Raw genomic sequence first — 24183 nt, 5'->3', positions numbered from 1 at the left:
TGGCCTATAAATAAGTAACTGCGAAAATAATTCAGCATAGATATGCATGTAGCATGGCACTTCACCCCACCAACTCATTATGGCACAGGGAGCACTAAGAATAGGCTGAGAGCAGGGAAGTATTAGCTCACCAAAAGAGTACTACAGATAAAAGAGGAGTTAGGCAAGCAAAGAAAAATCTCAGATACAGAATAGATGGAGGATATCAAGAAGGCATAGAATGAAAGCACAGAGGATTTGAGCCTGAATACAAAGGGAACGTTAATGACAATTTAAACTTTCATCTACATTATCATTTAGAATCAGTCAAGCAGGAAACAGTACAATTTTAACACAGATTCTAAATGAGGCTCAGATTCAAGCACTCAATTACATTTTCTAAGTCAGTGATTTATTACAAAGATAAGAAATGTACTGTAACAAAACCATATTAAACCACAGGAGAGAGCCTGAGGGAGAAGGGGAACTTTATTAATCCCATTGCAAGGCCTGCACAGCCAGCTGCTATTGTCCTGTTTCATGCCCTAGGCATAAAAAATACAAAGGGGAAGGGAGGAGATACACAGATACATGTAAATATTGAACTCTAGAATACACATGCTATGTTAACTATCAACTATCACTAATACTGTGGGGTCACTTCAGAGCACAGTGTCAGGAAACTGAAAGAAAACTCTACAACCAACTTTACTAGTAGTCTCTGCTTGGAAGGAATTTGGGAACATATATACATTACATTATTTCTGTTGTTTGACAAATCTATTTTCCATTTTATACTAAGCACTGTACCATCCAAATCATCGCTGCAGTGGCTACTGAAAATTAGTTGCAAAGTGAATAGTTAGAAACTGAGTACTTACAAAATAAGAGGGAAAAATAAAAAATTTACTAAAGCTAATGTTGAAAAAATTATATAATACACAGGTTGAGAAACAAGTGTCTGTATATCTAGATATGGTGCTTAGATTACCCACAAATACAAAGTTTGTTTTAAAGTCATAAGATACATATAGTGCATAATCAGCAAGAACCCAAATTTAGGTGAACAAATTTAATACAGTTTAGATATTTAGCATCCAGGCATTCAGATACATTACTCATGAAAAAAGTTATACAGAGAGTTGCTGGCAGAAAGCGAAATATATCAATGAGTGAAGACTGTCCCTCAATAATTGAGAATTTAGGATAGGTTATCCATTTAGAGGGGAAAAAAAACAGTCCATCAGGAAGTTACTTTCCTGACTGTGCTTCCTCCTGATACTGCCAATGTCAGGTGATGTGTTCTCTGTAGATGCCCCTCAGCCACCTGATGGCATCTGACACCATGAGTTGCCACATCAGCAAAGTATAGCGTTGACCGACTCCACAGTCTCTCAGCACTCGTTTGTTACCAGGGTCCCATGCACCCAGGGCTCCGATGATCAGCGCGTGAGTTTGGACCCTGTAAACCCAACCCTCAGGGTGTTGGCAAGAGGGGCATATTTCTCCAGCTTTCAAGATCAGGCACCGTGGAAAGCCAGGGTCCTGTTCTCGAAGAGCACTGTGACATCCACCATGATGATTTTCTTCCGGTCCTCGTTGGTGATGACGATGTCCAGTCGCAGTTGCCTGTTGGTTCTGGTAATGGCAGAGTTCACAGCTACCTTCCCCACAGGTTGTCAGATGGCTCTGATCAGGTGATCTTGGATGGCATTGTGCTGCAGCTGCCAGGCTCTAGAATGGGGCTTGCAGCTATACAAGATGGTGGGGTAATGTCTTGCTGGCGTAGCTGCATTTCCTGCGTCGCTTTCCTGATTCCCATGGCGGACAGCTCTGTTCAGTGGGACGCAGTTGAGCCGAGCCTGGTGCATGAACCTCTAGCCGGCAAAATTGGGTAAAACTGCCTCCGGAGAGGAAGTGGTCACTGGTGTTCCACTTGCGTGTCACCTCGAAGGCCTTGCCCTGGTTCGACTTCTGTTTCAGGTTGTCCACGTACTGGCAGCAGATGGCATCCTTCAGGGTCCTCTCCAGCTTGGTTCTGGTTCTCAGAGTGATGATGGTGCATTCCGTGTTCTTTACCTGGGGCACCATGACTCCCATCTCCTGGCATTCCTTGCATTACTACTACTAAAGCATCCATAAATCCTTGTTTCCCGTACAGAACAAAAATATGTGAATATATACAACTTATTACTTCTGTAGCACTTTTCATATGAGAACCTCAAAGCACTTTTCAAACATTAGGCCTCAACACATCCTGTGAAATAGGTAAGTACATTAAATGCATATTACAGTTTGTTAAAGTAACTTTTTCAAGTTAACATAAGGAATAGTGGCAAAGCTGAGTGAGAGCAGAACTCAGATCCAAGTCACAGACATGCTGCCTAATTACTAAACAGTCCCTATCCATGTTAACAGGATATAAGTGTTGCATTTGTACAGTTCCATAATTTCAGTCTCTCCAAGCATAACAAGTGGGACCTCACTCCACCTTGCTTGTTTGTGTAAAATATGCAGGTCACATTGTCTGTCATGACCCTGATGTGGCAGTGTGCGATCAGTGGGAGAAAATGTCGGCAGACACTGCAGATCACTCACAGCTCTAGGAGGTTGATATGTGGGGTAGATTCAGTTAAGGACCACCTGCCCTGCCCCATTTGAGTGTGAAGGTGTGCTCTCCAACTGATGAAGGAGGCCTCAGTGGTTAGAATCATGGTAGGTCACAGTTACAGGAAAGGAATGCCAATACAGATGTTATTGGGCTGTGTCAACCAGAGTAGAGAGTCCTTTACTCTCATTGGTTTGGATATGTGTTTGTGCAGGCTGTGCCTGTGAGGGACATATATTGTATGTTGCCACACTTGAACGCATCACATGCGTAGCTGTGTGTGCTTTACCATGAATGTGGCTGCTGCCATGAATGTGGCTGCTGCTATGTGGCTGACTAGCTGGGAGATACGTTCTGGTGGAGATCTGGGGGCAGGCTTTTACCTTGGATACAAGGTCAACAATAGTCAAAAATCTGTGAGGTTGAAGGAAGGCTTTGGCTTATATGGCATCTAACTGTGCCCCGATGAACTCCAGGTGTTGCACTGGCATTGAAGTAGATTTCTCCAAGGTCACACAAAAGCCTAGCTCCGTAAAGAGGTTCATTGTCACCTTGAAGGTGTGAAGAGCAGAGGTTTCAGAGGGGACTTGGAGCAGACAGTTGTCTAAGAACAAAAAGATGGTGATGCCCTGTTTGCAGAGGTAGGCAATGACTACCACAGGACCTTCAAGAACACATGAGGGGCCACTGAAGTGGCAGTGCCTTGTACTATGGTGGTCAGTGCCCATGGTGAACCAGATAAAACATCTGTGGTCAGGGGATATAGTAATAAGGAAATAAACACCTTTGAGGTCAAGGGCCAAGAACCAGTCCCCCTGTTCCAGTGCCGAGATAATGCTGGAGAGGGTAACCATCTTGAAAGGTTCCAGTTTGATGAATTTGTTGAGGTTTCAAAAGTCCAGGATTGGCCACCACCCACCCGATTTCTTCTGGATCAGAAAATAAAGCCAGTAGAAACCCCGTCCTCTGTGTTGGGAAGGGACAAGTTCTATGGCTCACAGTTGCAGAATGAGTTCGTGAGAAAGGTCCCTGAAGAGAGACGGGGAGAGAGGGTGGTGGGGTAGCATGGATAGGAAAGGGATAGAGTATCCTTCCCTGATGATCTTGAGGACCCGTCTGTCTCAGGTGATTAGCCTCCATGATGGAAAGAAGAGGGCTAAGCGTTTGCCAAACCGGTAGGATGTCAAAGATGGTTGGTATGACTGGAACATGCGGAGGCTTCTCCAGGCCACGACCACACCTTCAAAATTGTTGCTTGGCTGGAGGTGTACGTGAAGTAGTTCCTTAAGGAGCGGTCTATCTGCAGATGGCAGGCGGCTTTTATCATCAGTGCTCAGTGTCATAAGGCCGCTGAGGGGTGTACTGCTGTGGTCAGGATCGCAGGCGAAGATACTTCCCAGGCTTCTTTTCGGCACTGGTGTGTAAATGTCAAGAGAGCATGTAGCTCGGGTCTCTTTAAGGGAGCATAGGGAGTCATCCACATGCTCCGTGAATAATTTGGGGCCTTCCAAGGATAGATCCTCTACTGTAGTTTGTACCTCTTTAGGAAAGCCTGAGAGGTAGAGCCATGATGCCCGCCTTATAACAACGGCAGTTGCACTGGAACGGGCAGCCATGTCTACAGAGTCCGAAAAGGCTTCCAGAGATGTACAGGCTTTCGACAGGTAGGTCCTGGCAGAGTTTTTGTATTTTTGAATAGCTGACATTATATTTAGCCATTAGAGCTCTGTAGTTGGAAATGCAGAACTGGAGAGTTGCAGACGAATAAACTTTGCATCCGAACAGTTCAAGTAGTTTCCAGTCTCTATCATGGTGGGTATCGATGAGATTAATATTGATGTCCTTTTTCCTGCACAGCACTGACAACTATTGAATTCAGGGTGGGGTGAGTAAAAAGAAATGCCAAGTCCTTTGCAGGAATGTATTTTTTTTCACTTGCTTGTAAGCTGGTGGAATGGACATGGGGGTCTGCCAGAGTATTTTTGCTGTATCAAGTAGGGCCTTGTTGATAAAGAGGGCTATTTTAGAAGATGACGACACATGCAAGACGTTGAGCAGCTTAAGTTGTTAGTCCTTCACCCCCTCTAAAGGGATCTGAAAAGTGTCTGCAATCCTGCAAAATGACTCCTGAAAGTGTCTAAAGTCATCAGCTGCAGTAGGAGATAGAGGCAAGATAGCCTCATCAGGAAAGGATGAGGAAAAGTGGAGTGGCGGTGGAATGTTCTCCTGCTCTTCTTCCTTCTCCGGTACAGGCAGAGGCTCGCCTGCAATGGATGAGAGGTCGATGAAGGCAAAAAAAAAAGAAGGGTTACCTACCTTTCGTAACTGTTGTTCTTTGAGAGGTGTTGCTAATGTCCATTCCATGCTAAGGTGTGTGCACGCCCATGTGCAAAGTTGCCGGAGATTTTCCCCCTCAAATTCGATATCTGTAGGGCCAGTCCTAGCACCCCCTGGAGCCCCACATTTATGCACCAGTATAAGGGGCATCGCCAGCCCCAAACCCTCTCAGTTCCTTCTGGCAGCCAATATCAAGCAGAGTGCCCCATGGGTCAGTCTTGAGGCCGGCTTTGTTCAATATCTTCATTAATGATTTGGAGGATGGCGTGGACTGCACTCTCAGCAAGTTTGCAGATAACACTAAACTGGGAGGAGTGGTAGATATGCTAGACACAGGGACCTAGACAAATCAGAGGATTGGGCCAAAAGAAACCTGATAAGGTTTCAACAAGAACAAGAGCATAGTCCTGCATTTAGGATGGAAGAATCCCATGCACTGCTACAGACTAGGGACCGAATGGCTAGGCAGCAGTTCCGCAGAAAAGGACATAGGATTTACAGTGGATGAGAAGCTGGATATGAGTCGACAGTGTGCACTGGTTGCCAAGAAGGCTAATAGCATTTTGGGCTGTATAAATAGGGGCACTGCCAGCAGATTGAGGGACGTGACCATTCCCCTCTATTCGACATTAGCGAGGCCTCATCTGGAGTACTGTGTCCAGTTTTGGGCCCCACACTACATGAAGGATGTGGAAAAATTGGAAAGAATCCAGCAGAGGGCAACAAAAATGATTAGGGCTGGAAACACATGACTTATGAGGAGAGGCTGAGGAACTAGGCTGTTTAGTCTGCAGAAGAAGAATGAGGGGATTGATAGCGGCTTCACTATCTGAAGGGGTTCCAAAGAGCATGTCTAGACTGTTCTCAGTGGCAGCAGATGACAGAACAAGGAGTAATGGTCTCAAGTTGCAGTGGGGGAGGTTTAGGTTGGATATTAGGAAAAACTTTTTCACTAGGAGGGTGGTGAAGCACTGGAATGGGTTACCTAAGGAGGTGGTGGAATCTCCTTCCTTAGAGGTTTTTAAGGTCAGGCTTGAGAAAGCCCTGGCTGGGATGATATAGTTGTTCCTGCTTTGAACAGGGGGTTGGACTAGATGACCTCCTGAGGCCCTTTCTGACCCTGATATTGTATGATTCTATGATTCTTGCCAACAACTCCAACAGAAAGGTAGGAGGATGGGTCATGGAATGGACATGAGCAACACATCTCGAAGAACAGTTACAAAAGACAGGTAACTTTTTTTTCTTCAAGTGCTTGCTCATGTGGATTCTATCCTAGGTGACTCACAAGCAGTACCTTAGAGGTGGGTTCAAAGTTCATGGATGAGCTGACTAACACTGCGCTCCCAAAACTAGCATTGCCTCAGGCATAGTGGGATGTGAAGGTATGGATAGATGACCATGTCACGGCCCTACAGATGTTCTGGGTCAGTTTCTGCATGAGGAACACTGCTGATGACGCCAGCCGTATTGTAGAATTCGTGTCACAATAGCCGGAGGCAGGAGGTGCTGTCCTCGGGGAAGAGCGATGTGATTCCAATGAAGAAGAAGATAGCAGTGGAGGTAGGTCATGTCTGAGGAGTCAGGAGCTTCAGAAACAGACAAGTCTTTGAGGTATCAAAACTGCAGTGGTGGAGGGAAGAGCATGGTCAGCACCAATCCATGTATTGGTGCTGAAGAAGAGGTGCATTCTCCTGATTAGTCAACAGATGGCATTGTAGCCTTGCTCAGTGCTGAGGACATAGTTGAAGCAGATGTATTATTTAGCGCTGAGGACATGGTCGGTACTGCTACCTTACTTGGCACCAAGGACTTACTCTGTGCCAAAAAGGACATTGACACCAGTGGTTTTGTCAGTGCTGATATGCCTGAAGTAGGTCTGGTCAGCATGGATGGCACCACTTTCAGAGGTCTTGCATCTCAGTCTTTAGCATCAAGAGATTGCGCTGAGGGCTGTAATTCTGCCCGGGTATAGTCCTTGGACCATTGGTTGGCGCCACTGCTAGAGGTACTCAGGTGGGACCTGGAACTATCGACCTTGCAGGAGATGAAGTCCTAGCAGCCAGCATCTCAGTGGGTGACAAGGAAGTCTGTTTCTTCATTTATGAGCAGGGAGAAGACTTTCTTTTAGAAGGACGTGGAGAACAGGGGTCAGGAGACAACCTAGCGGTATGTGAGGGCTGCAACGGGGAAGTGTCCAGGCTGGGGTGTAAAGCTGGACACAGTGATTTCTCCATGAGGAGAAGGCGCAAGTGAATGTTCTGGTCTTTTCTGTCCCTGGCAGTCAAGTCATGACGGTGGAAACACTTTTGTGATACGTGCCCCTCTTCCAGACAGGGAATGCATTGCAGGTAGCTGGGTGTTACTGGGAAGGCTGCCCCACAAGAGATGCACTTCTTAAACCCAGGAGATCCAGGCATAAAGGTGAGGGGAAAAGGCTTTCCGTTGGAAGCGTAGGAAGTAGGGAAATGCAAACTTTAACTTAATCATTATTTATAGCTTAAGCGAAAACAAAACAAACAAAAAGGGGGAGTTGATAGTATTTCTTCTTCTTCTTCTTCCCTCTAACTACATTACAACTGTCAGATAAGGCACCTTCTACTGAGGGAACAGGAGAAGCAGGCTCTGCTGTGGATTCCGTTCCAGACCAAAGATGGTAGAGAAGCAACTGGGGAGCGGTCAGTCCACACAGTGCTATATATACACATCCTGCTCACACTGTGAGACAGGAAGGGTGTGCATGTGTGGCCCAACAAGCACTGATGAAGATCTCCGATCCCAGGCACAAGAGACGCTGCCATACATATATAGTGGAGCACCCATACGGACATTGCTTGAAGAAGAACCATAGTAATTATGTCACCTGCTATAGATGTTTTGGCCCTTGCTGTTCATTACTTTCCAAAAATGGTACATAAATACCTTGTGGATTGCAACAGGCATCATTAGTAGCACAACTGGCAAGCATCGCTTCATACCTGTGCATGCAATTTGTGATGCACTCACTCCTGACTTCTGCAACATATTTCCCTCTGTGTTTAATATCGTGAAAACAAAGGGCGCTTACCGCTTCTCAGAGCTCGCCAAATTGGGAGTGTGTGACAGATAAGCTGCAATTTCTGCAGCCAGGGAGTCAGTAGCAGTGCTGTATGACCAGCACAAGAAACAAAAGGAGACCAACAGAGACCCAAATTGCTTGTGCCTATGTATATCTATCAAAAAGAACGAGTGCCTGGCCAAACTCACACCACATGAGGACAGTTTTGAAGAGCATGTCAAAAGAACACCTTGGCAAACAAAGATTTGGATGTCTTTGCACATACGTAAATCAGATATTGGATCACCATTGCAACATGGATAGAAAAACATGGATGATGAAGTACTTCCTGTATTCTTCAAGGGCCCCATGGCATCTGAGCTTCTACAAGACCTTGTTTGTACCTGCATCGGTAGGGGTCGCTGCATAAGCAACTATGTCTGTAGTCAGAACAATCTTCCCTATATAGAACTGTGTACATGCCAATCCAATGAAGACTGTGATAACCTATGCGCTCTCAACAGAGATCATAACAGTGAAAAGATAATGATGTTGACTAGAAATGTCACCAGCTCAATGATACCTGTACAGAATTATTAGATTTTGTTTTACTTTTAGACTGTTGTTGAGATGCAAAGTAATCCAATTTTATGTCTTTAAATAATACACAGAGAGTCAATAACCTAACAGAAATGAATGCAAATATTTCAAACTGGTCATTTTAACGTGTTGATTGTGTCATTGTTTATCTGTATTTCTGTGATAACAGCACCACTACATAGCTCCACATCATACTTCATCTTAAAGTAGACATAATAAGATTTTAAATGATGTATGATATGTGTGCGAGTGCACACAAAAAGGTACTTTCAGCTGACCAAATCAGTGGTGTCTGCAACTCACTTAAAATGACATCATCAGCGAGCCAGTCTGCATCTGAGTTCCTTCTTAAATACACAATAGGATTATATCAGATTCTCTCTGGGGAGTTGCCTGAAAAAACTGCCATGTTCAGAAAACACACTTACATTTTGTCATGAGGCAGCTACTCTGCACAACAAACTGCTGCAGAGCGTGGTATAAACTCCCTAAGAGACAAAATACAACCTTCACTCAAAAACACAGGTTTGTCATGGTACTATACTTTACAGTCTCACAGTAATAGCCACGTGTCTCTAGTCTCAGACATGGTTCTTTCAAACTGCTTTGATTATCTGGTATTGAAAATTTTCTATTTCCTCCTGATCCCATCTACCTTCCAAGACCAATGTAGCAAGGAGGATGCTACTGAATGATGAGTGAATGGTAATGATACCCTGCCCATCCTCTCCGCATCATTCTCTCCTTCTATGGACGCTAACCAACATATTGTATAAGCTTTTCTGCTAGATTTATTTTCATTGAAAAGGAAAACACAAGGCTCCTTCAAAGGTACTGATTGTTCTGTTAAACTAATTTTCTGTCAGTGAAAGAGGGAGAGACAGATGTGCATCACTTTCCCAGGCTCCATATTCCTTATATTTTATATTATCTTCTCACATTGCATTAAATAAAGGCGCTGTCTTAAAAATATTGTAATTGTAAGAACTCCAAAGTGGGTCAATTCTAGTACTTGAAATGTGAGCTAGATGAAGTTTGCCTAATACAATCGAAGACATCACATTTTGCTGCATATCAACATAACTTAAGTGGTGATGCCAATGGACTTTTTCATTTATTTAAATTCTGTATTATTTATAGCCCTCTTAAAAGTGCTGAATTAAAATTAATCTTTTTTGATTTTATCATTAGCCATTTAGTAAACAGCACTATCCCTCTTTCGAATTACTGGAAGGCATCGTTTCTTGTTTACATCTTTTATATACCAGTCCCAGCAGTCATCTTAGCAGTGCACAAAACCCACTACACATTTGCCTATGCCAACCAGTGCAGGCATGAATCCAACAACTTCAGAAGGATTTAGATAGCTTTTGCTGCAAAGAGAGTAGGTAGAGCACAGTAAAGATTTTTGTGACTCTCCAAAACAACTATTTCTTTAGTTACCTGAACAAAAGATCAAATATCTATAATAATTATTTAGAATCACAGGATTTTGTCCAACAGTTTTAAAACAGATAAAATTTTGGGCCACAGATGCTTGACAGTATCATTCTTTAAGAGCATAATTTACCCTAAATCATCTTGGCTATGACAACTTTACTGCTAGAGATGATATTTCTTAATTTTAACAGACAGCATATCACTTTGCTTAAAGGATTTTTTATATAACAGTGGCTAGCACAATAGGATCCTGGTCCATAACCAGGTCTCCTTGGTGCTAAGTATTGCTACTGCTACTGCTACTACTTATAATAATAATCAGATTCTTTCAACTGTAAGACCCTTAGTTTCCAGGTATTATTTCCAAACTTTAATATTGTCCAGTCATCGTTTTTTCTGTGCAAACTAAGACGTCCTCTGTAATGAAAATGTCCATATTTCCAAGATTTTGTTCCTCTACTTCTGATGCTAATGCAAGTCCCCGCTGCAAAACAAGCACTCGGCCCCATTCTGATCTCCAGAGGGAGAGGTAGGTAGGGGTGTGTGTGGGGGGGGGGGAGGGGGGAATGGAATGGGTGGGAGGGAGAAGCATTTAATAAATGTTGAACAAACAATACATGCTTGTACGATACCTAGTTCAACCAACTTCATCCAATATGTCATCAATTCCACTTCACTGCCACCAGAAGTGGACAGAGGCTACTGATGACACCTAATACCCACAGAAGAAAATCTAGAAGCACTGCACAATGGGAAAACTTTTTCTTCTGCCAGTTTCCCTTCAGAGGACTTGATTGTGTTCCATATTGGGATAACATGGGTAGAGCTAAAACAAGATTCCAGCATCACACCAGCCAAGACAACATGAAATATTAATAGCTTTACTGGCAACAGTCATTGTATCAGGAGATGTTTAAAACCAGACAAGAGTCATAAGGCCTTTGATTCATTGTGTATTAAACTAGAAGATACAGATTAAATCCTACTGTATCAAGATTGCCAGTTGTAAATGCTAGTGATGGGGTGGGGGGTGGGAGGCTAGATCAAGCCAGCAAAAAAAAAAAAAAATGAATAGACTGCAGATAGAAACAAAAAAGAGTAAAGTTTGTACACATTTTCAGTAACTGACAATTCAAACTCTCATTAAAAGATCTGACAAACAATCCTTGGGAAAACCAGAATTCTGACTTATATAAATGAAGACAAAAAATGGATTTCAACTTCAGAAGAAATGCTAAAAAAATCTGCCACATGTTATAAATAGTACAGGAAATAAGGATATTCACGTTAGAGGACCAAGTTCATTAACTTAAAGATTGAAGCAATCCTCATAAACCTCTGTCAAGGTGATTCCCCACTCTGGCACTTCTAGTGCAGAAGGTGGGGTTCCGCAAGGATTTTAAAAATTAATACCGGCCACTCCAGGCTTGTATTAAACTCCCAAGGTTACAGCTTTTCTCTGACCTTGGATGGGTAAATGCTGCCACCACCCAAGTGCAAAAAACCCCTTTGAGAAGAGGCACACTTAGGAATTCCTTGCTGTGGGGTACCCTCAAGCCCTTTCACCCCCACTCCAGGGAAGAGCTGAGAAAGAAAACAAAAGAAATCAGCTGTTGCCACCAGCTAATTAAACAACATGTGCACAAACCTCTTAGGGACACACAAAATTAAAAACAAAAAGAAGGAAAATACATCTGGAATTTAGGCTTTTTGCTAGGTTTTAAAAAAACAATTACAAGGATTAAGCATCAAGATAGCTTCTTGAGGTCCAGTTTAAAGGTTACAAGTAAAACAAAAGCACCTGGAGTTAGCACAGAGGCATCCACAAGCCATAAAGAAATAAAAGATAAACCTAATTGCATCTTACTAGACACTTCCTGACCTACTTACATATTTGGGGTTTTAAATAAGTAGTTTCTAGGTATGATCAGATGATTTTCATACCTGGTCCAAAGCTTTCTATGCGTAGTTCCAGCCCTGTCTCTGCTCTCCAGGAGAACACAGACAGACAAAGGGGAAGTTTTTTCCCAATTTTAAGAAGTTCTAGCCCTTCCCATTGGCTCTTTTGGTCAGGTGCTCACTCCCTTCCTCTTACTTGTGGACTTTTTAACCCTTTACAGGTAAAGCAAGTAAAGAACAGCTACTAACAAGGATTTTATAGCTAACTGGCTGGCTGGGTGTCGATAAAAGGGAGCTGCGCCCCCCTCCCCCCTTCATTTATCACAACCTCTATATATGGTCTAGCAACATTTTGAATAATTATTATACATCCAAGCTTCTCGGTCAAAAAGTACGACAGAGAGTTCAACCAGTATTGAGTATGATGCACTAGGGCTCATTTAAACACATGGGTCAAAGCCACTCCTGGTATAACTCCGCTGAAATCAGACTTGTTTACATCTCTAAAAAGTAATAAGTTTTTAGTAAAAAGCCAAGTCCATAGTAAAAGATATGTGGCCTAAACGGTAGAACAGGGGACTGGAAGTTAGGATTCCTGGATTCTATTAATAAATAGTACTGATTTACTATGTGACCTTGGTTAAATTGCTTAAACTCCACCTGAATTTCCCCTTTTGTACAAGGTTAGCTCTTCCTGAACTCAATATTGTCTTGAGCCCTCAAGGTTCATAGCTTAAGCAAATAAAAATCTGTTGGCCAGGTGAGAGAAACTGGCTGAGCTGACACATAATCAATTCCTTGAACTACCAAAGTAACTACACCCTCCACCTCCCCACTGCCAATAAAGCAATGAGTTGGAAAGAATGAGTTTTCAGGGCGACATGTCCACCAAACAAATGCTTCAGTCATTACAAACAGTAAGATAGAAGCAGAAGCAATATATAGGATCAGTGAAAGGTTAACACTGGTGTTTTCTCTGTTTTGCTTTTGGGTTGTTTTTAAATTTCCCTTCAAAACTTTGACTAAGCTCACAAGTTTATAATGAACAATCTTCCCATTACATCAACAAATTCATCCACTCAGCTCAAAAATGTAAACAAAGGAACAAAAGGACATTTTGGTAACATTGGATATTTTGTATCAAGAATGAGGATATATCAGAGGACACGGAACCTTGTAGATCTGCGCACTTACCTTCTTCTGAAGAACATTGACCTTGCGTTCTTTCACATCCAGCATGTCCTTGAGGTCATGTATTTCTCCTGCTTGAGTCCCTTTCTCCTCGGCTATCTCCTGGATCTGCTTTGTCTTCTTATTCAGCATGGTCTCTTTTTCCTCCAGACGTAATCGTAGTGCATCCACCTGAGTTTACACATGCAGAAACAAGACTTGTTTAGACAGGAAAGGAAACAGTTATTAGACAAGGCATACACCACTTCCACAATAAAATGACTGGTGGCAAACCCCAGACAGAGTCTGGTAACTAATCTCCCATTAAGACTGAAATCCAACAGCCTCAGCACAGACTGTTACTATTCAACAAAGATTTATCAAACTAAGAGTACTTGGAGACCTGATGCCTATATAAACATCAATATTTAATAGGGCTGTCATTAATTGCTCTGTTAAACCATAATAGGATACCATTTGTTTAAATATTTGAGGATGTTTTCTACATTTTCAGATATATTGATTTCAATTACAACAGAATCCAAAGTGTACAGTGCTCACTTTTTATTTATTTCTGATTACAAATATTTGCACTGTAAAAAAAGAAATCTTATTTTTCAATTCACCTATTACAAGTACTGTAGTGCAATCTCTATTATAAAAGTTGAACATACAAATGTAGAATTATGTACAAAAAATAACTGCATTCAAAAAATAAAACAATGTAAAACTTTAGAGCCTATAAGCCTACTCAGTCCTCCTTCTTGTTCAGCCAATCACTCAGACCAAATAAGTTTGTTTACATTTACAGGAGATAATGCTGCCTGCTTCTTGTTTTGAATGTTACCTGAAAGTGAGAACAGACATTTGCATGGCACTGTTGTAGCCATCATTGTAGACAGTTACGTGCCAGATGCACTAAAGATTCATATGTCTCTTCATGCTTCAACCACCATTCCAGAGGACATGCATCCATGCTGATGATAGGTTCTTCTCGATAACGATCAAAAGCAGAGCAGACCGAAGCATGTTCATTTTGATCAGAGTCAGATGCCACCAGCAGAAAGGACAGTTACCTGTTCCATAACTGGCGGTCTTCAAGATGTGCTGCTCATGTCTATTCCACAGTAGGTGTGCATGCTCACCACATGCACCGGTACCGGAAGTTTTTCCCCTAGCAGTACTCGTACTGAGGGAGCACCGCAGTGACTCCTGGAGTGGCACTTGTATATTGCACTATAAGGGGGACCGGGCGCTCCCCCGACCCTCGGTTCCTTCTTGCTGGACAACTCCGACAGTGGAGCAGGAGGGCAGGGTGTGGAATAGACATCAGCAACACATCTCGAAGAATGCCAGTTACGGAACAGGTAACTATCCTTTCTTCTTCGAGTGATTGCTCATGTGTATTCCACAGTAGGTGATTCCAAGCTATACCTGTTGGAGGTGGGTAGGAGTTCATGATAGCCTGGGACGGAGTACCGCCCTGCTGAACCCGGCATCATCCCTAGATTGGGAGACAATCGCATAATGCAAAGTGAATGTGTGAACTGAGGCCCAAGTGGCCGCCCTACAAATGTCTTGGACAGGGACATGGGCTACGTAGGCAGCTGATGAGGCCTGAGCCCTCATTGAGTGTACCCTAACGATCAGTGGCAGGGGAATCCCTGCCAGATCATAGCACATGTGTATACACGAGGTAATCCAGCGGGAAAGACGCTGGGTGGACATAGATTGCCCCTTCGCCCGCTCAGCTGAAGCAACAAAAAGCTGCGAGGATTTCCATAACGATTTGGTCCGATCCAGGTACAAGGCCAGCGCTCTACGTACATCGAGCGTGTGGAGGCAGAGTTCCTTGTTGGAGGAATGGGGCTTAAGACAGAGCACGGGGAGAAAGATGCTCTGATCCATATGGAAGGTGGAGACCACCTTCAGGAGGAACGCTGGATGTGGGCGAAGCTGGACTTTATCCCTGTGGAAGACCGTATAGGGGGGTTCTGAGGTCAAGGCCCTGAGTTCCGAGACATGGCAGGCTGATGTGACTGCCACAAGAAAGACTACCTTCCATGAGAGGTGAGACCAGGAACACATGGCCAGGGGTTCAAAGGGAGGACCCGTGAGTTGGGACAAAACCAGCTTCAGGTCCCATTGTGGCACAGGGGATCTTGCGTACGGGAATGAGTGGTCAAGGCCCCTAAGGAAACGGGAGGTCACAGAATGGGAGAAGACCGCGTGCCCTTGTACCAGTGGGTGGAAGGCCGATATGGCCGCCAGGGGTACCCTGACAGAAGCAAGTGCCAGTCCTTGGGTCCTATAGGATAGGAGGTAATCCAGGATAAGCTGGAGAGGCATGGAGGAAGGGAGACTCCCCGCTCACTCACCCACTTGGAGAACCTGGACCACTTCGCCATGTATGTCCAGCGTGTGGATGGTTTCTTACTTTTCAGGAGGACCCGCGTTACCTGCTCCGAACACCTGCCCTCCTCGTCATCTAGCCACAGAGCAACCACGCTGTCAAGTAGAGCACGGCTAGGTTGGGATAGAGGAGATGGCCCCCCATCCTGGGAGAGGTGGTCCAGGCGAAGTGGCAGCATCCTCGGGGGGCGAGGGGGTGGCGCCAAGAGGCAAAGGAGGGTCCCGTACCAGTGTTGGAGGGCCCACACTGGGTCTATGAGGATGACTTTCACTTTGTCTGCTTTTACTTTCTGCAGGACTTTGTTGATGAGGGGGAACGGCAGGAAAGCGTAAAGGAGCTGGCCCAACCAATGCAGGAGGAATGCATTGGAGATTGCACCCTTCCCCACTCCTCCTCTGGAGCAGAACTGGGGGCAATGCCAGTTCTGGTGGGTTGTAAAGAGGTTGATCTGGGGAACTCCCCACTCTCAGAAGAGTCGGTGAGCGACCTCTGAGTGGAGCGATCACTCATACTGGGGGGAGAAAACCCTGCTGAGGCAATCCGCTTGCGTATTGCGGTCACCCAGGAAGTGTACGGCCATCAGGGAGATATTGTGGGCAATACAGAACTCCCATAGGCTCAGGGCTTCCTGGCAGAGGTCTAGGGAGTGAGTTCCACCCTGCCTGTTGATGTAGTACATGGCAGTGGTGTTGTCTGTGAGGACTCTGACCACCTGAGCTCTTTGACATTTATGTGAAGGGACTAGTCCGGGATCAACCACATCCCCTGAGTTTGCACATTCCCTGTGGGGACTCCCCAACACAGGTCCGACGAATCGGTCACCAGGTCCACAGATGAGTTGACATCCTGAAAGAGAACCCCTTGCAGCATGTTGCTTGGGTAAGACCACACTGAAGGGAAGCCAGTATCGGGGACAGAACCATAAGAACCTTGTCTAGCCCGTCCCGGGCCTGGGAGAATTAGGAGGCTAGCCAGAGTTGGAGGGGCCTCATTCGGAGCCTGGCGCAGACCACATATGTACATGCCGTCATGTGCCCTAGAATTCGAAGGCACACCCTTGCCACTGTCACCGGCAAAGCCATGACTGAGGCGATGAGATCTCTTAGGGCCTTGAACCTGTCCAGGAGGAGAGAGGCAGTGGCCCTCGAGGAGTCCAGCAGCGCCCCAATGAACTCTATGCGCTGAACTGGAACTAAGGTTGATTTGGTCTAGTTCACAACTAGGCAGGGACAAGCACATGTTGACAAGAGCAGCTCCACGTTGGTCTTTACCTCAGAACAAGAGTCTCCCTTGAGAAGCCAGTTGTCCAGGTATGGGAAGATCTGTACCCCTTCCCGCCTGAGGTAGGCCGCTACCAGAGCCTTACATTTCGTGAAAACCCTGGGTGCCATGGATAGACCAAATGGGAGAACCGCAAACTGGTAGTGGTCCATCTCCATTAGGCAGTGTAGAGGGTCCCCAAGACTCCCATCCGGGTGGTGACCTGGACAGTCTGGTCAGCATCGAGGGCGGGCGTGAGCTGCTGGACGACCAGTCCACCGCATGCTGAACAGTGCGGGGACCGGTCCTCGGAGCAGGAACTGTGACCCACAAGAGAGGTTTGATGGGTCCCCAATGAGGGTCAGCCCCAGAACTGGGGACCCATCGCTGGTTGCGCACCTGGAACCGGAAGACTCAATGTCTTTCGTGGCCTGCATTGCCTCTGGCATCGACGGTATCTGTACCAGTGGAGATGTGCGCGTGGACGGTGCTGGGCTACTCCGCTCAACACGAGTCAGAGGCCTTGAGCCTGGAGGGGACCATGGGCTGCCCAACACAGGTCCAGCCTCCCTTCTTTCCTTGTCTTGGCACCGCTGTGAGGTTGGGCCCTTTCCCTGCTTCTTGGAGGTGGAACAGTGCTGGCTAGTAAAGTGTGCCTCACTATGTACCAACGAAGCGGCAGCAGGAGCCGAGTCCACCCGGCGCGCCAGAGTTGGGGCCAACACTGATTCCATCAAAAGAGCACAGAGTCTAATGGCTCTCTCCTTCGTTGTCTGTGGCTTGAATGACTTGAAGATCTTACAACGTTCGCTGATGTGAGTCTCACACAAACAGCGGAGACACTCAGCGTGCGGGTCAGTCCTAGGCATAGAACAGCGACAGGAGTCGCATGACTTGAAGCCTGGGGCACGGGGCATACTCTGAGCCCACTCTAACAACTGAAGTAACAAATCCATGAATGGTACCACTAAGGACGAGTAGAAAGGCTGCAGCAGAGTTGGAGCACCAAGTTCTGACTACCTTCACCGGCGGCAAGAAAGAACTGAGGGTGGGGTGAGCACGCGGTCCCCCTTATAGCACAACACACAGGTGCCACTCCAGGGGTCACCGCGGTGCTCCCCCAGTACGGGTATTGCTAAGGGAAAAAATTCCAGGACCAGTGCATGTGGCGAGCATGCACACCTACTGTGGAATACACATGAGCAATCACTCGAAAAAGGAGGTTGATTTTCTTTTTTTGGTGGTTTGGGTTCTGTAGTTTCTGCATCAGAGTGTTGCTCTTTTAAGACTTCTGAAAGCATGCTCCACACCTCCCACCTCTCAGATTTTGAACAGCACTTCAGATTCTTAAACCTTGTGTGGAGTGCTGTAGCTATCTTTAGAAATCTCTCTTTGGTACCTTCTCTGTGTTTTGTCAAATCTGCTGTGAACGTGTTCTTAAACAAATGTGCTGGGTCATCATCCAAGACTGTTATAATATGAAATACATGGTAGAATGCATGTAAAACAGAACAGGAGACATATATTTCTCCACTTAATTAGTTCAGTCACAAATTTAATTAACACATTTTTTTTTTTTTACGCGCATCATCAGCATGGAAGCATGTGCTCTGGAATGGAGGCCGAAGCATGAAGGGGCATATGAATGCTTAGCATATCTGGCACCTAAATACCTTGCAATGTTGGCTACAAACGTGCCATGCGAACGCCTGTTCTCACTTTCAGGTGACATTGTAAATAAGTAGGCAGCATTATCTCCCCTAAATGTAAACAAACTTATTTGTCTTAGCAATGCTGAACAAGTAGGACTGAGCGGGCTTGTAGTGAGTGCAGTATGTAACAAAACAAACAAACAAACAAACTACATTTTTAAGTTACACTTCCACGATATAAGAGATTGCATTACAGTACTTGTATGAGGTGAACTGAAAAATACTATTTCTTCTATCGGTTTTACAGTGCAAATATTTGCAATAAAAAATAATATAAAGTAAGCAGTGTACACTTTGTATTCTGTGTAGTAATAGAAATCAATATATTTGAAAATGTAAAAAAACATCCAAAAATATTTAATAAATTTCATTTGATATTCTATTGTTTAGAAGTGTGATGAATTGTGATTAATTTTTGAGTTAATTGCATGAATGAACTCCGATTAATCGACAGCCTTAATATTTAAACATCAAAACATAACCACAAACTTTAACCCCACATGGCATATGGTTAGTAGATTTTATATGTATACTATGAGATATTCGCTTAAAATACCTGATCTCTCTCTCTGCAGGTCATAAAACCGTAGCTTAAGCAATATTTTGTTCAAGGTAGGGAAAAATAAATGACTGAAAATTTAAATTTCTGAAGTTCTAGAAAATTTGAATATACTAGAATATCTAGTGCTTGCCTAAAAAGAAATTAAAAATCCCAGTTCTTACAAAACCAAAAAGTTAAAAAAATAAATAAATGAGAACGGCAGAAGACAGGATTTTCCATTGTAGATCAGGACAGTTGTTTTTCACTGATCACTGATGGTGGCCATTACCAAATACTCCAGAACAGCAGCAACAATTTTATCCCTCCAATGAGATATACCATTGTGCAATGCAATACTGTACATGGGGATCATTTTGCCCTATGAGATTTGACACAATCTGCGGTATGTGACTCTCTTCAGTAAATCCACAGGTTGACTGTGTAATAAGTAATATATACATTTCTTTTTTACCACATCTTTTAGACATATCCCTTCTATATTTACCAGACATTCATCTGACATCATAATCTTATATTAGTATTTCAGAATTTTCCCACCATGTAGATGCCATTATTATGTTTTCTTCTTGGTAGTGGAGGTTCTCACAATTTTAAGAAAAATTTCCCTCATTTCAAACATTCCCAAAATACAGAGATACAAATGCTAAGTAACAGTACTAAGTGGGCTGCTGCATGTTCAATCATCTGCAGTTATATATACTACATTGTATTAGTTAAGCCTGGAGGTAATATAAGCACGGATCTCTGACTACTGCACGTCACTATGTGAAAAGAGGGGAAACAATCTTATGGTTACCTGAAGATTTCCAAAAGTGTTTTTGGTTTAAACAGCTGCTGAAGTGTCAAAGATGGGCAGCAAGTCCCTTGGACCTCAATACCATGTAGCACCTTAATACGAGAGGGTCTTTCTGCAGGACATATCTTTATGCTGAAGATGAAGGGGGGAAAGGACCACATTCCAGAACTTTGTGGGCCATCATTTGGCAATAAAATGACGGCCCACACTTTGACCTCCCATGGTGCCACCCAAAGGAAAAATAAGTTAGTGAACTTCCATGGCATCCACAAAGAGTTGTAAACTGATAAGCCTCTGTTTTTCCCTCTACTTCTCTTCTCCACCTATTAAACTAGACAGAGCACACAAGGCTAACAAAAACAAACAAAAAGGGGCAGGGGGCAGGAGAAGGAAGCAGACTTTTGAATATAAATACAATCTGAAGAAAAAAGCCACCACAGAGCAAAGAACACTCTCAAAGACCCTTGTGGAATATGAAATCTGACAACACCAGGTTGCTCAAGATACCAAATAAAACCCACTGACCCTTATCCGCTTGGCATTCAGGCAGAGTTCAAACCAGCCAGCTTGGCTGCTAATCCTATTTGACAGTATCAGATTTGGTTCCCATTAGCTGAATCCATTACAGGATATCAGTCACGGTTAGTAAGTAGGGTGCTTATTGAATCCCTTGCCTCTTCTGCACAGCTCAGGCTGACAGAGACATGAAGTAAAAAGAAAACGTGGACAAACTACAAATGAGGAAAGAAATTAAACAAACAGAAAGTTAGACTTTGTGTATGTCAGTCCAATGTCCTTAATTTCTTTCTCCTAACTGGAAACACTCATCAAAGCCACAGCATCTATAGTATAACTCTCAAAGAAAACCCTTCACTGTTTTGTCTGATCTCTATTATATGGAACACTGAGCATATAATGAGGAAAAAGCAGTTCACGTCTTCAAGTCAGCACTACAGTCCCGGCTGCCTGTACTCCTGGAGTCTTCCTGCTCACTTCAAATCATTAAGATCACATTCCTAATTTCTTACCCATTAGATAAGACTATTGTGTGTGTGAGGGGGGGAGAGGAGATGACAAAATATACTGTGAATGAATACCAATGTGATGTGTGCCATATAAATACCATAGATAAAGTAGTTATTTTTGTAAGAAAAAATTCAACAGGCGGATCCAAGTGACTGAAGATTGTTTTTGAATCTCACAAGCCACAGTTTTTGCTACTTTCACTAGCTCCCAGTGTTCAGCCTGCGTAAACAGATCAAATACATTGTTTCAGAATCTTCTAATCCTCAGGTTAACAGCCTTCATTCATTCTTGAGGAAAAACTAAAAATTTCCCTCACAACCAATGCCACATGCCCCCCAAATGGTTGTTATATAGCAAATGAGACACCCCACTTACACAAATCCACTGAAGTGAAGTACTAAGTAAAGGTTCCTCCTTAGAAGACCTTCCATCTTCTGATTGATTGACCCCTTTTAACTCTATATTGGCTTATGGTTTGGAGTAAATTGAACTCCTTGGTTTATTTTGTGTGAGGTCCCTGCTTAGAGAACCACAGAAAACACTTTCAGGAAAAATCCTCAAAGGCTGGCAAGACACACAGTTATCACCCTACCACTGTTCTTGGCAGAATGATCCACTTGTTTATTCACACCAGCTCAGTTTATAGATGGCATCCACCCAGCCTGCCAAGAACTGAGGTCTGTGGCAGCCAGGTGATGCCAACTTCAACAAAGTCAGTGCAAGGCTTCTTCTGCACACACAGAAATGGCTGTGAAAGCAGCCACTGGGTTTTTGCCATCCCTAGCCTGATTTCTGCACCTTATGCAGTATGAGCTTAACCGAAGGGTAACCTGCCTATTTGCATATTAAAAGACAGTCATGTCTTTAATTATATAATGGTGCAGAGGTCCCTCAAGCGTGGGGCATGCCCCTCTAGAGAGGTGTAGAGGACCACTCAGGGAGGGGCATGGCAGGGCACAGGCCAGCCCCCACTGGGGCAGAGAGGGCCACCCAGACCCTCCTTACCCCCAGCTCTGCGCCAGTCCCGCCCCCAGCCACATCCATGGCCCAGTCCCCAGCCTCAGCGTGGCTCCACTCCCAGCCACAAGCCAGCCCCCAGCCTCAGCCACTGGCCCTATTCCCAGCCCGCAGCCTTGGCCGCTGGCTCTGTTCCCAACCCAGAGAGAAGGCTGGGGGCGAGGTCGGGAGCAGAGCCACACGTGGCCGCAGGCCCGGCTGCCAGCCCCCACTACAGCCTAGCTGCAGCTCTGCCCCTGCCCCCAGCCTCGGCCCCATTCCTAGCCACAGAACCACCCCAAGCTGCGGCCCCAGCCTTGGCCCAACTTACTCCTGTCCACATCCCTTCCCTCCGGAGCTGCAGTACCACTCCTGGCCCCACCTTTGGGGGGGAAGTCCGAGGAGGGTGCAGATGAGGTAAGTGGGGGCGCAACTCTCAAAAGTTTGGGGACTGCTGCACTAATGGTATGGCATGCAAAATACTAATGGAGAGATAGGGTGGCTTCTGGCCCTTATATGATTATATGCTTTCCGACCTTTCTGCATTAATCATCTAACTTCCAAGGGCACAAGAGTATCTCAGATAGGTCAGTTGCCAGTATGCACCTTCAAACTTCACTTAGTCTCTTGACTAGAAACGCGCATAGCCGGAACAACAGACTTCAAAATCCTCTCTTCAACAGGGTATTACCAACTTTCCCCAGACATCTGCGCACACACAATTAACCTGTTGAATACTGATGCCTATCTTGTTACAAGTAAGTTTATTTGTTTTGTTCAATACCTGTGTTTTGAGGAAATTTTACACAGTGGCAGGATGCAGTGCTGTATATCTCACTATCTAGTATGGATAGTCATATATAAAACAAGAAAGAACACTGATTCTGAAATTTCTTCTATAAGAAGCTGGAATTAAAATACCCATAGCTCCACCAATGCTTGTACGCCTATACTTACATTGTCTTCTGCTGGGAAAGAATATAAATAGAAAAAATGCAAGAGATGACAGAACATTTATATGAATGGGGGCGGGAAAAGTTTTGGTAAACTGTTTTTTTCTGATAATCTATAGGTAGGTTAAAGGCTTGATCATGAGACTATTACCCGGTTATAAATTTGGGGAAAACTGATAAAGTTTTCAGATGCACCTAAGCGACTTAAGAACATAAGTTACATTTTCAAAAGTGACATAGGCACTTCAGAATCTAAAGCAGGGGTCGGCAAACTTTCAGAAATGGTGTGACGAGTCTTCATTTATTCACTCTAATTTAAGGTTTCGCGTGCCAGTAATACATTTTAACGTTTTAGAAGGTCTCTTTCTCTAAGTCTGTAATATATAACTAAACTATTGTTGTATGTAAAGTAAATAAGGTTTTTAAAATGTTTAAGAAGTTTCATTTAAAATTAAATTAAAATGCAGAGCCCCCAGGACTGGGGGCCAGGACCCAGGCTGTGTGAGTGCCACTGAAAAATCAGCTCGCGTGCCGCCTTTGGCCCGTGTGCCATAGGTTGCCTACGCCTGGTCTAAGGCTATGTCTACATTGCGCACCTTACAGCGACGCGGCTGTGCCGCTGTGGCCACACCATTGTAAGGTAAGCAGTGTAGTCGCTCTTTGCTGCTGGGAGAGAGCTCTCCCAGCCACAAAATAAAATCACTTCCAATGAGGGGCAGTAGCTACAGCAGCAGGAGCACAGCTCCCACTGACAAAGCACTGTCTGCATCAGCGCTTTTCATCGTTAACATTTTTGTCTCTCGAAGGAGGTGTGGGTTTTTTACATCCCTGAGCGACAAAAGTTTTAATAACAAAAGTGCCAGTGTAGACAAAGCCTAAAGTCATTGAAGGTTAATAGGACTTAGGCTCCTAAATATTTAAGCTCTATTGAAAGTTTTATGCATTGTTATCTTTGTTGTACAGTAATGATCAGTATCTCTTCGTGAAACTGGTATTTTGTAATCATATTTAAGAAACAGTGTACAAGGTCTGCACTAGAAATTAAGCCACAAATGACTCTCCCCTCACCTCTTCAAACCAGACTTGAATATAGGTTAGTCACTTGTGCAGATAGGGTCAAATTCTGATCAACATTCAATGCAGAAAGTGTGAACAGCTCTTAACAATCTCTAACCAAGCCCTATGGCTTATCTACAATAGCAAAATGCTAAACTATCCTTCTTTACTGGTACAGCTCCACTGGTAATAATGAAAAAAGTTCTAGTGTACACAAGGCACCAACACTTACCATTGTAATGTCTAGTCCTGCTTCACTAGAATTTGCTGACACCAGCGGAGCAATTAAAGTGCCAAATTAAGTGTCTAGCTTTTGTTCATGTAGATGCACCCTAACTG

The 24183-nt window shown here is 44.2% G+C and overlaps 1 protein-coding gene across 4 annotated transcripts in view; it reads right to left on the bottom strand.

The window, feature by feature from the left end:
* Positions 1-24183, bottom strand: part of ERC1 (ELKS/RAB6-interacting/CAST family member 1) — a 633604-nt gene that overhangs the window by 420319 nt on the left and 189102 nt on the right. For all 4 annotated transcript variants that reach the window (XM_032796761.2, XM_032796763.2, XM_075069542.1 and 1 more), the window contains one exon: positions 13095-13262. In XM_032796761.2, coding sequence (XP_032652652.1) covers positions 13095-13262 — 168 coding nt within the window. The remainder of the gene's footprint in view (positions 1-13094; positions 13263-24183) is intronic.

This window comes from Chelonoidis abingdonii, chromosome 1, assembly GCF_003597395.2.
Source record: "Chelonoidis abingdonii isolate Lonesome George chromosome 1, CheloAbing_2.0, whole genome shotgun sequence".
In the NCBI taxonomy this organism is placed as follows: Eukaryota; Metazoa; Chordata; order Testudines; family Testudinidae; genus Chelonoidis; species Chelonoidis abingdonii.
Note: the sequence above shows the minus strand (reverse complement) of the source record. Positions and strands in the feature narration are given on the sequence as shown.